Raw genomic sequence first — 13,441 nt, 5'->3', positions numbered from 1 at the left:
GGCAGGGTGTTCTGGGCCGCCCCCCGGACCGTCCACCCCAAAGGCCGGCCCTGGGACTTTAGTACATGCAGGGGCCCAGCATTCTGCACTTCCAGAATTTACCATCTGTGCCAAAAGGCAGCCTATTTTGAAATCTCTTTCAAACCCACGTATGCTCCACCGCTTCCCCCCCCCCCCCCCACACACACACACCCTCCTCACATGTTCTGGCCATTCAACATCAAGAAGTGTGGGGAAAAAAACCCAAAATGTGCTAGAATGGGGAGTGGAGGTTAAGGCCTTCCATTGACGGGTGCTGTTGTATTAATTCAGATGGAATATATGGGCTTAAGGTATTAATGTAACCCAGTCACTGTCAAACATTAAACCGTGTTAAACAAGGCCCGGGTATACAGAGAGCTCAGGACCATTGTGCACACACCTTTTAAACCTTTTATTAAAAGAAGAAAAAAACGGCAAAGCATTTGAAATGTAAAGTATTAAGTCAGGCTTTAATTTTAACATTTCTTGTTCCCTTTCCCGGTAGCTGGCGAGAGTTTTAGAAGGAAAAAACCCCTTGGTTGACAGCCTCTTAGATGGTATCAAAGATGGTAATAGCTGTCCTGGGAAAAAGAGAAGTGGGCAGTTGAGATGGGTGGAGCTGCTGTTGCTGCGCCACCCAAAAAAGATATACTGGCATTAGAAAAGGTTCAGAGAGAGGCAACTAAAATGATTAGGGGTTTGGAACAGGTCCCATATGAGGAGAGATTAAAGAGGCTAGGACTTTTCAGCTTGGAAAAGAGGAGACTACGGGGGGATATGATAGAGGTATATAAAATCATGAGTGGTGTGGAGAAAGTGAATAAGGAAAAGTTATTTACTTGGTTCCCATAATGTAAGAACTAGGGGCTACCAAATGAAATTAATGGGCAGCAGGTTTAAATCAAAGGAAATTCTTCTTCACACAGCGCACAGTCAACCTGTGGAACACCTTGCCTGAGATGGCTGTGAAGGCTAGGACTATAACAGGGTTTAAAAGAGAATGAGATAAATTCATGGAGGTTAAGTCCATTAATGGCTATTAGCCAGGATGGGTAAGGAATGGTGTCCCTAGCCTCTGTTTGTCAGAGGGTGGAGATGGATGGCAGGAGAGAGATCACTTGATCATTACCTGTTAGGTTTACTCCCTCTGGGACACCTGGCATTGGTCACTATCGGTAGACAGGATACTGGGCTGGATGGACCTTTGGTCTGACCCAGTATGGCCATTCTTATGTTCTTATGCTGCTGAAGCTAAAATCCTTTCATCCCCGGTGGTGGTTAGCATTTAGCTGGAGCTGGTAGGGGTGGTGATGTCATATGGGTCCCTCTCTCTGGTCAGGGCATGCCTCAAGCTTAGGACGAAGAAGGTCCCAGGAGCTGGTGGGGTTGGCAGCCATGATGGTGAAGCTCACTCCAGTAGCCTGTGTTTGTTCTCCCTGAGGGTTCTCCCTTGTTGTTCTTTCAAATGTTCTTTCCCCCCAAATGTCTTTCTTTTAAGGACTCAGAAAGGGAGGACTGGGTGGGATAGCCCACCCCCTCGCTATTTTGTCTACCAATTAGGCCTAATATCCGACATGCCAATTTTGGATGGTTAATTTCTGGCTCCACCTTGTCTGTTTTTAACAAGCATAATTTCCACTGTCCTTGGATTACAGCAACATGGCCTTTTTGGTTTAGACTAATTCAGTTTTTCTGTCTGGTTTTCTTGCACTTTCCCATTAACATTTGTTGTTACAAGTTATTGGGACATTGTATAAACTCTTCTTACAGTTAAACTTATGGTTAGGGTAGATTTGTAGGCCCTATGATACTATGTGCCCAAGTATCCCTGCATGGGTAGTGCTCAGGGAGGGGGGCTTGGTACTCAGTTCTGATTTGGGGTGGGATGTGGCAGCTGATAGGAAGGTTCTCTTGTCTTATAATACAGCTTCAGGGTATCTTGGAGGAATGTATTATATTTCCTCCTGTCTATATCAGCCTTCAGGTTCTGCCATTGGCACTCAATTTCCCACCCATCTCTTTTCATCAATGACAATGATTCACCAGATCCGCGGCTTCTCTCCCTGTGCCGCTGTCCTTAAGCTTTGGAATTTGGCGGAGTCTAGGAGTTCACATGATGGCCTCAGGTTCCTGGATCTCTTTTGTTGCCTGGGAGCTGGCTTAGCAATGTGATGGTCTGTCCAAGACAGCGGCTGGATTGTGATGGCCTCAGTATTGCCCTCTAGGCCAAAGATCAAGTCCAGCATGTGGCTGGCTGTGCAGGTGGAACCAGAGATGACCAATGAGAGTCCTAGGGAGTCGCATGGGGAGATGAGTTTTTGAGCTTCTCAGCATGCCTGCTGAAGTACCCCAGGATGACAAGTCCAGGGTATTTCATCACCGTTGCCAACAAGCCATCCGTGAGCTCCTTGATAAATCTTTTAGTCTGTGCATAAAATCTGTTTGCTTTGGCTCTGCTTTCTATTGTCAGACGAGTGAACTTGAATGAACTTGTCTCACCTGAGGGACCTCTCGTGGATTTGAAGTTTGCAGAGAAGACTAATGGAGAGCCTCCTGCTGTCTTGTCCTGTCTGGGTCTGCGATGCACCAAGTATCCCGGGGAGATGAGGTGGGCTAGCACTGGGCTTGCAGTATCAGATATCACAGGCTATATGTGTGTTTCATCTCTGAAGAGGTTGTGTATTGTCTATTGGCAGCTCTTGCACTGATCAGCATCGATTTAATTTGTGTTGCTTTGTGCTGCCTGCCCCTGGCCCATGCCAAGGGAAAGGTCCTGTGCAGTGTGCAGGTGTGAGATGTCTGCAAGCTGGTTTCTTATGTCTGCTTTGTTTCCTAGGAGACTTCCTCCCAGTTTGGACTGTGATAGGTGAAGTAGTCGATTGTGCATGGGATTAGCTGAATGGAGGGATGCTTGTCTAGGTCACCAGATGCCTTGGGAAGGGCAAGCCTGTTGCATGCCTTCAGGAACTGTGACCTGGTTGAGCCCTAGGAATGGGTAGAGTCAGTTCCTGGGGTAGTGGTGGGTGTGCTGGAAGCATGGTGGAACAACAACAACAGAAATAAGTGACAACAATAATAGACAGGGTCGAGACCAGCAGAAAGGGGAGATGTCAGCAGTATCAGGCATCCATTGCTTTGAAACAAGCTGCCTGTGTTGTCATGATGTTCCTGTTGCTCTTACCAACTTTGGAAGAGAGAGATGGAGAGGGGAGGACAGCTCGGACTTTCCAGCTGTAACTTAGTCCTTACTGAATGCTAAGTGGCTTCCTGCTCAGCAGGTGATGGTGAATGCTGGAAGAGCAGGGCTGGGGCTCACAACTCCTTCCTTGTAAAGGATGCAGAGTCCTGTGGCAGTCTTGTTCCTGGACCTGGTGGTTCCTGCGCCGAAGGGAGGGGCTGGGAGAGAACTACTAACCTCCCTGGCGTGTGCTGTCTACCCTGGGTACTGAGACAGCATCCCACTGCTGGCCTTGGGGGCAGTTTCCCAGAGCCAATTACACTGGCTCTGAATGGGATGATCAAGCCACATGCCCACCTCTCTCTCTCTCTTTCACACTGTCTGCCTTATACACGAAGGGCCAGATTCTCCTCTTGGGGCTGCTCACGCATACACACCCGTGCATGCACATGTCCTCTCTGCGTCTTTTAACTCTCCCTCAGATTTTCAGGGCTGCCAAGCTCTGTTGTGCATGCAGATGAGGTCATTGCTCACCTCCGTGGCTCTCTGCACATGCAAGTCATGCATTAGAATGAGACAGGCCTCTAGTTGCCGGGCTTAAAGTGTGCCTGGTCCAGAGAGAATGCTCAGTGGGCAAAAGAAATGCCTACAACTCCAACCGTGTTGCTGATGGGGTGCAGGTGTCAGCTCTATCCTGGGGAGAGCAGGCAATCAGGGCTCCTGCAGCAGGCAGGTGGAGCTCTGTCCTCGGGAGCCAGCCACATTCTCACAGGAGCCCGGCCTCTCAAGGCGGCTCCGCTCCCGGCTTCCCCCTTGCTCCTGGGAATAACCGGGTGGTGCTTCTGCTGCTCCCTCCTTCCCTCTGCAACACCCAGCCTGCGGGAGGGGGATAGGCAGCTTCCCTTCGGCTCCCCCAGGCTTGGGTGATGGGGGGAAGAGCCCCAGAGATGCTGGAGGAGCAGAGGTGGGGTTGGGAGGGCAGAACAGACTTGGGGCCAAAATTGATGAGGGCAGGGGGACAGGCAGGTGTGATGTTATTTAATTTATAGAAAATGATAGATTCTCGCTCTTCTGCCCCCCACCTTTTTCAGGCCACTTCAAGCCCTGCCTCATTATGCCATTTAGGTGGCCAGTTGTGAGGCTGTAGCCCTGTTTTCTCTCTCTCTTCGTACACCAGCTGGGCCAAATTCTGCCTTCACTTACACCAGCGCGATCCCTGTGTGGGGAGCCGAGGAGCCTTGGTGACTTAGGATAGCGCTGGGCCTTGGTCCGGTCCGTATCTCTCCCTTTTCTGTGTCTCTGATTGTATTTTCACCCTAACTTGCTGCTTTTTCCTTTGTTTCAGGGCCGCGTAAGGATGCGGCGCCCTCTGGTGGAGCTCTCGGCTCACGGGTGTTGGAAAAGCTCCTCCTCCCTGCCCCGCCCCTTTTGGCTTCAAACCTGATTCCTCCTTTGCGATGGCCCAGGCAGGGGGAGTCGTGCGCTTCCGCCCCGAAGGAGACTGCGCTGTGTCGCCCCCGCGGTTCACCCGCAACCTGGATCGGAGACCCTGGCTGCCTGCCACCAAAAGCATGGAGTCCACTGCCTCCAGCCCACAGCGCTGCCTCACGCCCAATCTCAGCACGGGCAGGATCCAGTTACTGCGCAAGAGCCTGGCTCCCGAGGCCCGGCGGTGTCAGCTGGGCATGTATAACAGCACTGGCTCCTTAATCCGGAAGGCACCAGACGCTGGCCCCTTTGGCAACGGCAACTGCCCAAGCTCTGGGCGGGTGACAGCACCGTGCACCCCGCTGAGAAGCAGGCAAAGCTCCTTGCTGTCCTCTCCGGGCAGCCGCAGCCCGCTGGTGGCCCCGGCGCCCGAGGGGCAGAGCTCTGTGGTGACGTTCCGCTTCATCGAAAAGGCCAGCGTGAAAACCCTCAATGGTCTCCCATCGGGTGAGCCCAGGAGGGAGAATGGGCCAAGTCCCCACGGCCTGAGCCGCAGCTTGGAGTTCGGGGAAGCCATCCGCTGCGGTTCCAGCAAAGAGGGGAGCTCCTGCCCTGCCATGCAAAGCCAGCCTTCCCCAGGCACCAGGCAGGGCATAAGTGAGAGCCTGCGGCTGACAGCCCGGCCGTCCACGTGTGGCTCTGTGAGGGGGCCTCCTGGAGGCAGGTGCCCCCAACCCGCCCAGAACAGCCCGTTCCAGGAGCACCTCAGTCGGAAGCTGAAGCTGGAGGTCTCTGCCTCAGATCCATTCCTGGCCGGTAGCCGTTCTCCTGTGGGCAAGCAGCCCTCTCTGAGTCCTGGCAACGGAAGGGCAGCAGGGCTGCCCCATGCTCTGAACACCAACTGCCTCTTCAGCTCCCTCTCCAATGGGCTGGGGACACCATCCGAGCACATCTCAGCGCTCCTGCGCAACCCCTTGGGCATGGAGCCCCATGACCAGGTACTGCCCAGCGTGTCTCTGAGGGAGAGCCGGGCCCTCGCCTTCAGAGGCCACATACCTGCTTCCCTGTCCCTTCCCCCCTGGGAGGCTCCCAGCTAACATGCTCTTTTATTCCTGCAGGGGGGCTCGTGGGCATGTTCCCGGGAGAGCTCAGCCCATGCCCAGCGCATTGCCAAGGCCAAGTGGGAATTCTTCTATGGCTCACTGGACTCTCCGGGGACAGGTAATGGTCCCTCGTGATTAGGGGTGGGGATGAGGGACAGCGTCGCCTTCCACTGCGACTGACATCTGCTTGCTAAATCCAGATCTGAATACTCTGGCTGGCCTTTTCTTTGTCCTGGTCCAGCCGAACCCACCCCAGAACCAAGCCCTCCCTCCCCGAGCCTTATGACGGGGAGTTTGGAAAGCTGGACGCAAATTCTGCAGCTTGGGCCTATCTAATAAAATCCAGGCTCGAAATGGCCAGGCCCTCATCCCTCTGAGGCCAGTTGTCCAAACCCCTAAGCTCCACTGTGGTGTCAGCAAATCCATCCGTGCTGACTCTGGGTTGCTGGACGCAGCTCTTGGTTTCCTGTTTGAGGAGGGCTCAGGGTTAAAAACCCAGTTTGGATAGGCCAGCATGGTGTGGGCCCCACCTGTACAGCTCTGGGTACGTCTAGCCACCCCAAACACTCAGACACGCTGGCAGAGGTGATTCTCCTTTTGGACGTTGCTCCAGTACCTCCCTTCTTACCTTTGTCCCTGTGGATTTATCCCTTCTCTGGGCCCAGTTATGCTGCCGCTCTAGGCTGAACTACGCTGGAGGTGTTCCTACGTCACAGCTGCAAAATGGGTCACTCTGCATTTCTCAGGTGCAGCTCCCTCATTTGAAGTGTAGGCTGGGTTGCTCTTAGAACGAGGTTACAGCTGCTCGTATGTAAACACTCGGGGATCTCTCTGTTCCAGGCACCTCCCCCCAGACACCTCTTGAGTCTCCGTCACTGGCAAAGCCCCTGCAGAAGCCCAGCCACCAGCTGCCACCAGAATCAGAGAAACCAATGGCGGAGCGCAGCTTGTGTCACGTCGAGGTGGAAATAGAGATGGCTCCTGCAGGCAGTAAGAAGCCAGGATCCTGTGAAACTGGCATCATAAGGAGGACGGTGAAGTATTCAGAGACGGATCTGGACTCAGTGCCGCTGCGATGCTATCGCGAGACCAATATTGATGATATCCTGGCTGAGAAGGATGAAGGGGATTCGGCCATCGAGAGCCAGAAGGACAGCGAGAGCAATCCGAGTGTCACGGGAACCTTGGGGAGAAGGAACAGCGTGCCAGAGGACCCCTTTCCCCAGCGCAGGGGAGAGCAGGACGGGAAGTGTCTGAGGAACAGGATGCAGGGCGAAGAGATGGACGAGGATGACGAGGTGTTTGAGGCAACGAGGCAGGAGAACAGGGGCAGGTGAGGTTTGCTGAGGGGGAGTGAGATGGTGCGTTGTGGTGGGCTGCTCTGTTCTCCATCATCTCTCAAGTACACTGCGGACAAGCACCCAAACCAGACACATGTGACCTGTACAATTCAGTGTATTTGTGTAGAGCATCCTCACATTGGGTTGGGGTCCTGTCCAGTACCACAAGCTAAGGAGGATTGGACTGGCCAGCACTCATAAGAACAGGCATACTGGGTCAGACCAATGATCTGTCTAGCCCAGCATCCTGTCTTCCAATAGTGGCCAATGCCAGGTGCTTCAGAGGGAATGAACGGGACAGGGGAATTATTGAGTGATGCACTCAGGTAGGAAACTGCTAAAGAAATCCAATGGTGCTGGTGAGTCAGCAGGAAGTGCTGTGCTGTGGGAGCTGCTGGAGACATAGAACTAAGGTCACTTGGGGTGATCAGAGACCCTAAGGCCCTTCTAGCAAGTAAGGGTCAAATTCCAACCAGGATAACTACGTTCTGCCTCCCTAAATTCCCGCCGAGCTTTTTCAGCTGGGCGTTAGTGTCCTTCACTACCTGTCCTAAACTGTCGCATAGTGTTGCTGTGCGTTGTCCAGCAGTTGCCATGCTCCACCCCAGAGGGGTCTGCATTTCAGTACTAGATAAGCAACTTTCTATGCATAGCTAGGGCATGAGATTGCAAAGTTTTTTGGGATGGAGAGAGTTCTCAGTACAAAGAGCAAGCCAGGTATAATTGTTTGCCTGCACGTATTACTTATTAACACAAAATGCTTTCTGAAGGGACGGCATGGGGTGAGTGCGAGGCGTGGAGAAAAGCGTGAGTAGGGTAATGGTAGGATGAGGGAAGGGACAGGTGCGCTGGGATGAATGCCACACCAGGGGAGCATGGAGAGACGAATCATGAAGTGGCTAGGGCTTGGGGCCTGATCCAAAGGCCATTGAAGTCAGTGGGATGCTTTCCATTGACCTGAATGGCCTTTGCATCAGGCCCTAGATCCAGTCCACCTCTTGGTTCTTACAGGGACTATTCTCTATCTTGTGGCTAGTTTAATCTCTCCGTCCTGTAAGGGCAGGTGATTGTGACATCACCCAGCCAGTTCGACACACCCAACACTAGATGGCTTTGCACATGCAGGACTGACTCCCCGCTTCCCCAGCTGGGGAATGGGCCCCAGGCACAGCCAGCAGCTGTCCACCGCTGCGGCTGTGCTTATAAACATAAGGGCTGTGTCCGTCTGAGTGTGATGTGTGAGATGATTCTCTCCTCTCCCTCCTGCCCCTCCGGGCCAAAGTGGGGCTTACCAAAATGAGGCTTCCACATGAGTCTAGCTGGTCACTGCACATTGGGTGAGGATCCTGGCTGGAGCCAGGAGGCCAGTGGAGTTAGCCAGCCAGTTGTGGCCTACTGTGTCTCATCAGGAGCTGTACATGCGATGGCTCTCCATGAGCCCCATGTGATCAGATGCGAGTGGCTCTGGGGTCCGGGACTCCAGTTCAGACAAAGACTGAGGACTTGGAGACCTGTCCTGCAGCAAACTGTAGGCTGCAACGTCAAGGTATTCTGGGGGACTTCTGGGCTTGCCCTTTCTGTGTCTCCGGTGAGGCAGCGTTGTCACAGGTGGACCTCAGGAAGGAGCAGACTGTCTACTCCCCTTATCAAGGAATCATCTTTCTGGTCACAGTAAGGGAGGACAGCCATTCTGCATGCACTGAGCAGCCCCCGGCAGAGGATGGCAGCCTCGCTGTGCTGAACACCTGACCGAGGGAGGCTGTGATGCAGCTAGGGGATAGTTCTCTTGCAGGAAAATCCTAGGCACTTGTAGTGTTTGTTGCAAGGTGACAAGATGAGGAGAGCACTACACCCACGCCAGGGACGAGCTCATCTAGTCTACCTTGTGGTGAAACTACACTACCTCGTCTCACTGTGTCTTCACAGTGGGCAGCTCATGGGTTAGTCATCGCACGGTGAAAACACACCACAGCTGCTCCCTCTTCTTTCCAGCCCCAGCCCCACTCTTTTCCCTACTGTTGAATGGCTCTTCTAATGTGATGGGAGCCAGAACAAACAGCTCCGCCGTTGGGCCAGTGTGGAATCATACCACCCAGCTGCATTTTCCCTTGCATGGATCACTCAATCTATCACTCCTAGCATGTGGATATCACTGTACCGCTCTGACTGCCTTATTCTTCCATGGCCCTCCAGTAACGTACCAGTACTGTAGGGTTGTGTGACGGGCCTCCCGATCAGAGAGGGGACCAAGACCTTGTCTGTTAAGAGATTCAAGTTGCCAAATCTGCTAGTGCAGTGAGGTCTTGTCTACACACAGAAGTTGTACTGCTTTAACTATACTGGAGTAGTTAATGCACTACAACCCCTCTATTCCCATGGGGGGAGAGGATTAGCTCTACCAGTATAAGGCACATTTATATTGGAATGAGAGCACCCCCCTGATGGGTTGTACTGGGATAACCAGAGCAGTAATAAATAACCCCCATAGTCAGACAGGTACAAACGCTGAGCAGAGCATGCCGCAGTGGAGTTAATTTGCCCCTTCAAGCGGGTGAGTGGCCCACCAGGCTGTGACTGAGAGGAGCAATCTGAGATCCCTCTGGGCCTGCTTTGTAAATCAGCATGCTTTGGAAGCTGCCACTATGGAAGTTAATAAGGGCTGGATTTGTAAAGGTCTTTTAGGCATCTAAAGATGCAGGTGGGCAGCTAGTGGGGTTTTCAAAATGCCTCACCCTTACCATTGGAAGCAATGAGCATTAGGTGCCTGGGTTCTCTTAGAAACCCTACTAGAAACCTACCTGCATCTCTTGGAGCCTTGAGAAATCTGGCCTTAGGCATTTGGAGTAATTCTGCAAGGGAGAGTTAGGGTGGCTGCTCCCCCAAGCATCAGCGAGCACTGTGTGGTTACACTGATTGTCACAATAGAGGGGACTTTCCTTAGGGGATGACAAATGCCAGAGCCAGGAGCACATGGCTACCACCAGGCTGGTCAGCAAAGGGGAAAGGAAAGCACAAGCTAACCAGAGAGGAAAAGTGACTGGAGAAAGGGCACCTTCTTACTCCCAGGGGATCTTCAGCTCTGCTGACTGTAATGACAAACCTGAGGCTTGGTCTATGCTGAAAGCTTATACCGGGATAGCTACATCGGTCAGGGGTGTGGAACCCCCCCGTAGCAACGTCACTATGTACACAAAACCCCCAGTGTAGATGCAGCCCTGCCGACAAAGAGGGACCCGGAGTAGCTAGCCATGCTGCTGCCCGAGCTACCATGACTTCACTGCTATTGTTATTAGAGCTAGCTAAATCAAAGCTAACCCTTGCATGCTGCCGTCACATCTTTGCCTGCAATGCAGGCATGCTCGCAGTTAAAAGAGGGAGCTGGATTCTACTCTGCTCAGCCTCAGAATTGTTTGCTACATTCCAATCAGTTGCACCTGTGCAAACCTCACGTGGGGTTGCACACGTGTCGCCAAGGGCAGAATTTGGTCTGCAGAACCATCAGCATTATTGATGGTGTGTGAAGGGGAGACCCAGCTAAACTCAGATCCCAGGTGAGTTTGCAGGACTGGCAGTCAGTGAGGAAACCATCTTTTACTTGCACACGGAGCAGGTTTGCTCTGGAAATGACTGAGACCCAATACTCAGGGAGCCCCATAATGCCATGTTCAGAGAGCCACTCCGGGGAGTAGAGCCTTGCTTTAAGGACAGTAAATAACTACGGGGTGAGAGGCAAAGTCCTATGAATTAAAAACAGGTGCAAGCGATGATTCCGCAAAACACTTAAGCATGTGCTTAACTAGAAACACATGATTACACTGGCTCCAAGGGGACTTAAGCATTTGCTTAAACGCTTTGCTGAATCAGAGCCCCAGTGATGGGAAGCTGAGTCACAGGCGCCCAGATCCTAAAGGATATCTAGGTGCCTAACTTCCATTGAAATCTGTACATGTGATGATCGGGGCCAGATTCTGGATACCTTACACCTTATTTTACAAGTGACCCTGTTGATTTCTCTGGCCCATAATGAAGGGGAGTGAATAGTCCAATGAGTTCACTCCTGTGTATTTTTATTAAGTATCTGCTAAAGGAAGAGGACAGCAAATTGATGAGAATTGCTTACAAAAAACAATTGCTAGTCACTTCAAACTATAGCAGAGTAGCAGCAATGAGCCAGGGGCCTGATTTTTGTGGCAATAAATATGCTCCTAATTAGCAAGGGACCACGGCTCAGTTCAAGGTGTAGGTGCTAAATGGCAGAATTAACCAGCACTGTCTCTGGCAGGATGGAGGGGGCGGGGGGCCTTGTGGAAAAAAATCCATTGACAGAGGTGTAGAGAAGAGCTGCAATAAAAGGTGAAGCAGGCTCTTGACTGTCTTAGCAGAGGAGCTGCATACAAAGCAGGAGGCAGTCTTGGGACTGTGTGCTGCCTCTGTGTCTGTGGTCGACTCCAGCTGGAGATCGTGTGCTGCCCCAGGAAAGGGCATGCTGACATACAGCAGCTGGGGAAGGCCCCAGCTGGATGCTGCTGACAGTGCTGGGGATGCTGAAGCCGCAGCTCTCTCCCCTAGTGTAATTACACCTTGAAGTGGGTATGGTTGGGACAATAACAGCAATGAGAGTTTGCATCCTGCTAGTTCAGTGGGCCTGTATCTGTCAGTATGGACCACTAACGAGGCAGGAGCACAGAGAAGACCCTCCAGAAGCAGTGCCGCCCCTACTGTCCTTTAGCTCCTTCCCCTCTCCCACGATCCCTTCCCCTTCTGGAAAGGATTCTCTGTGTCTCTTGCCCTAGCGCATGTGACTGGCATCTGGAAATGATTTGTTTCTTGTCCGTGCTTCTGCGCAGGAGCCCGATTACAATCTGTGCTCTGCTCCCGTCTTCTTCCCCATGTCTGTTACCCCTGGCCTGCAGTTCCCTCTTGCTAAGATGGTGCCCCTCTGCTCTGATCCCCAACAGGGTGTGGGAACCATCCCCGTCCGGCCCATCTGTTATTTCATAACCTGGCCTAGGTCACCTCCCTGACCTCTGCTTTTCCAGTGAGAATCTGCCCAGCTCCCTTAATGGATATTCTTCTGTCCTGGTGCCATTGCTGCTGCCCTATGCTGCATCCCATTCACAGCAATAATCCTTGGCCTCTGGTACAGCACATGGGACTCCAGATGGACTCTAATGACAAATGATCCAGGCATTGTTAAGTTGATTTAATAGTACACTTCCTGAATTATAATGATAGGGAATTTACATTTCTATGGCATCTTTCTTCTTGGGGGAAACAAAGGCCTCCATAAAATATAATAGACTGATTTTTACCATGTAGAGCAGTCATTTCACCCACCACTGAAACGCAGGGTGGAACGTGGTGGACGTTTGAGCATCCAAGTAACACTGCACAACAGAAGTGGAGAATATCGTATCTAAGGTTGGGTTTCTCCACTCTTTACCTACTGCTTGCTTAGGCAAACCCCCCTGAAGTCATGGAGAGGTTGGCCTAGTGAGATTACCAGAGTTGTGTTTTGAGCAGGTTAATGAATTAATGACATTCAGTCACTGAGACAGCAGGTGTTTAGACAATGAGTTTTCCAAGTCCTCTGAATGAAGATGTCTTCATAGTGTCCAGTAACCTAGCAGTGGGATAGAGTGCTTTCTGATTGGATAAATTTCCCTGTGCTCTAGCCAATTGGAAACCAGCATGGCCTAAAGTAATTTCCCTTTACTTTATTAAACTGATGGCAGCATATCAGCTGAGAGGGGGGTTTGGATTCTGTTTGTACTTTTATGAATGAAGTGGATTTGTGTTCATTTTGCTGGAAAGCTGCTTACTGCTCCATGCTCAATTTGATTGGCTGGCTGTAGTCTACCTCATTTAACAGCCCACACTGTCAGATCGTAATGACTTTTGATCACTTCTGATCTGGACTGGGTTCAAACCGGTGACCTAGGGGAGAAAGGGTTTGTATCCCATTACAGATCTGATCATGGGGTATAGGGCTGGGTCCTCAATGGGATCTGAACCCAGGACCTCTGTGTCTAAAAGAATGAGCCTTTACTGCCTGAGCCAACAGACATAGTCTGGTTGCAGTAGCGGAGTCATTGGTCTTTGTGGGTGAGCCCCTGGAGGGGAACAAAGTCTGTGCTGTATTAATTGGCATGTGCATCCAGAGCACTTAGGTGCAGAGCGGTTCAGATTCCAATGTGAGGCAGTGTGTGCAATGTCCTATCTGACTGGCCAGGCTTTTTCCCCATAACCTGACTCCCCAGTGGGTTATGGTCCTGTATTGGTTCCGAGGAGACACTATCCTTCCCAGTTATTGGTCTCAGTAGCAGATGAATTTAGAACCGATGGGCTAGCAGAGGGCAAGGAGTGCGCCG

The 13,441-nt window shown here is 51.8% G+C and overlaps 1 protein-coding gene across 1 annotated transcript in view; it reads left to right on the top strand.

The window, feature by feature from the left end:
- The first annotated feature begins 4,656 nt into the window (after positions 1-4,656).
- PSD (pleckstrin and Sec7 domain containing) overlaps positions 4,657-13,441 on the top strand; it is a 72,053-nt gene continuing 63,268 nt past the window's right edge. Inside the window, exons 1-3 of the mRNA XM_065407612.1 lie at positions 4,657-5,625; positions 5,746-5,848; positions 6,571-7,063. Coding sequence (XP_065263684.1) covers positions 4,657-5,625; positions 5,746-5,848; positions 6,571-7,063 — 1,565 coding nt within the window. The remainder of the gene's footprint in view (positions 5,626-5,745; positions 5,849-6,570; positions 7,064-13,441) is intronic.

This window comes from Emys orbicularis, chromosome 7 (assembly GCF_028017835.1).
Source record: "Emys orbicularis isolate rEmyOrb1 chromosome 7, rEmyOrb1.hap1, whole genome shotgun sequence".
Taxonomy (NCBI): Eukaryota; Metazoa; Chordata; order Testudines; family Emydidae; genus Emys; species Emys orbicularis.
This window is presented reverse-complemented; position numbering and strand designations above follow the sequence as displayed.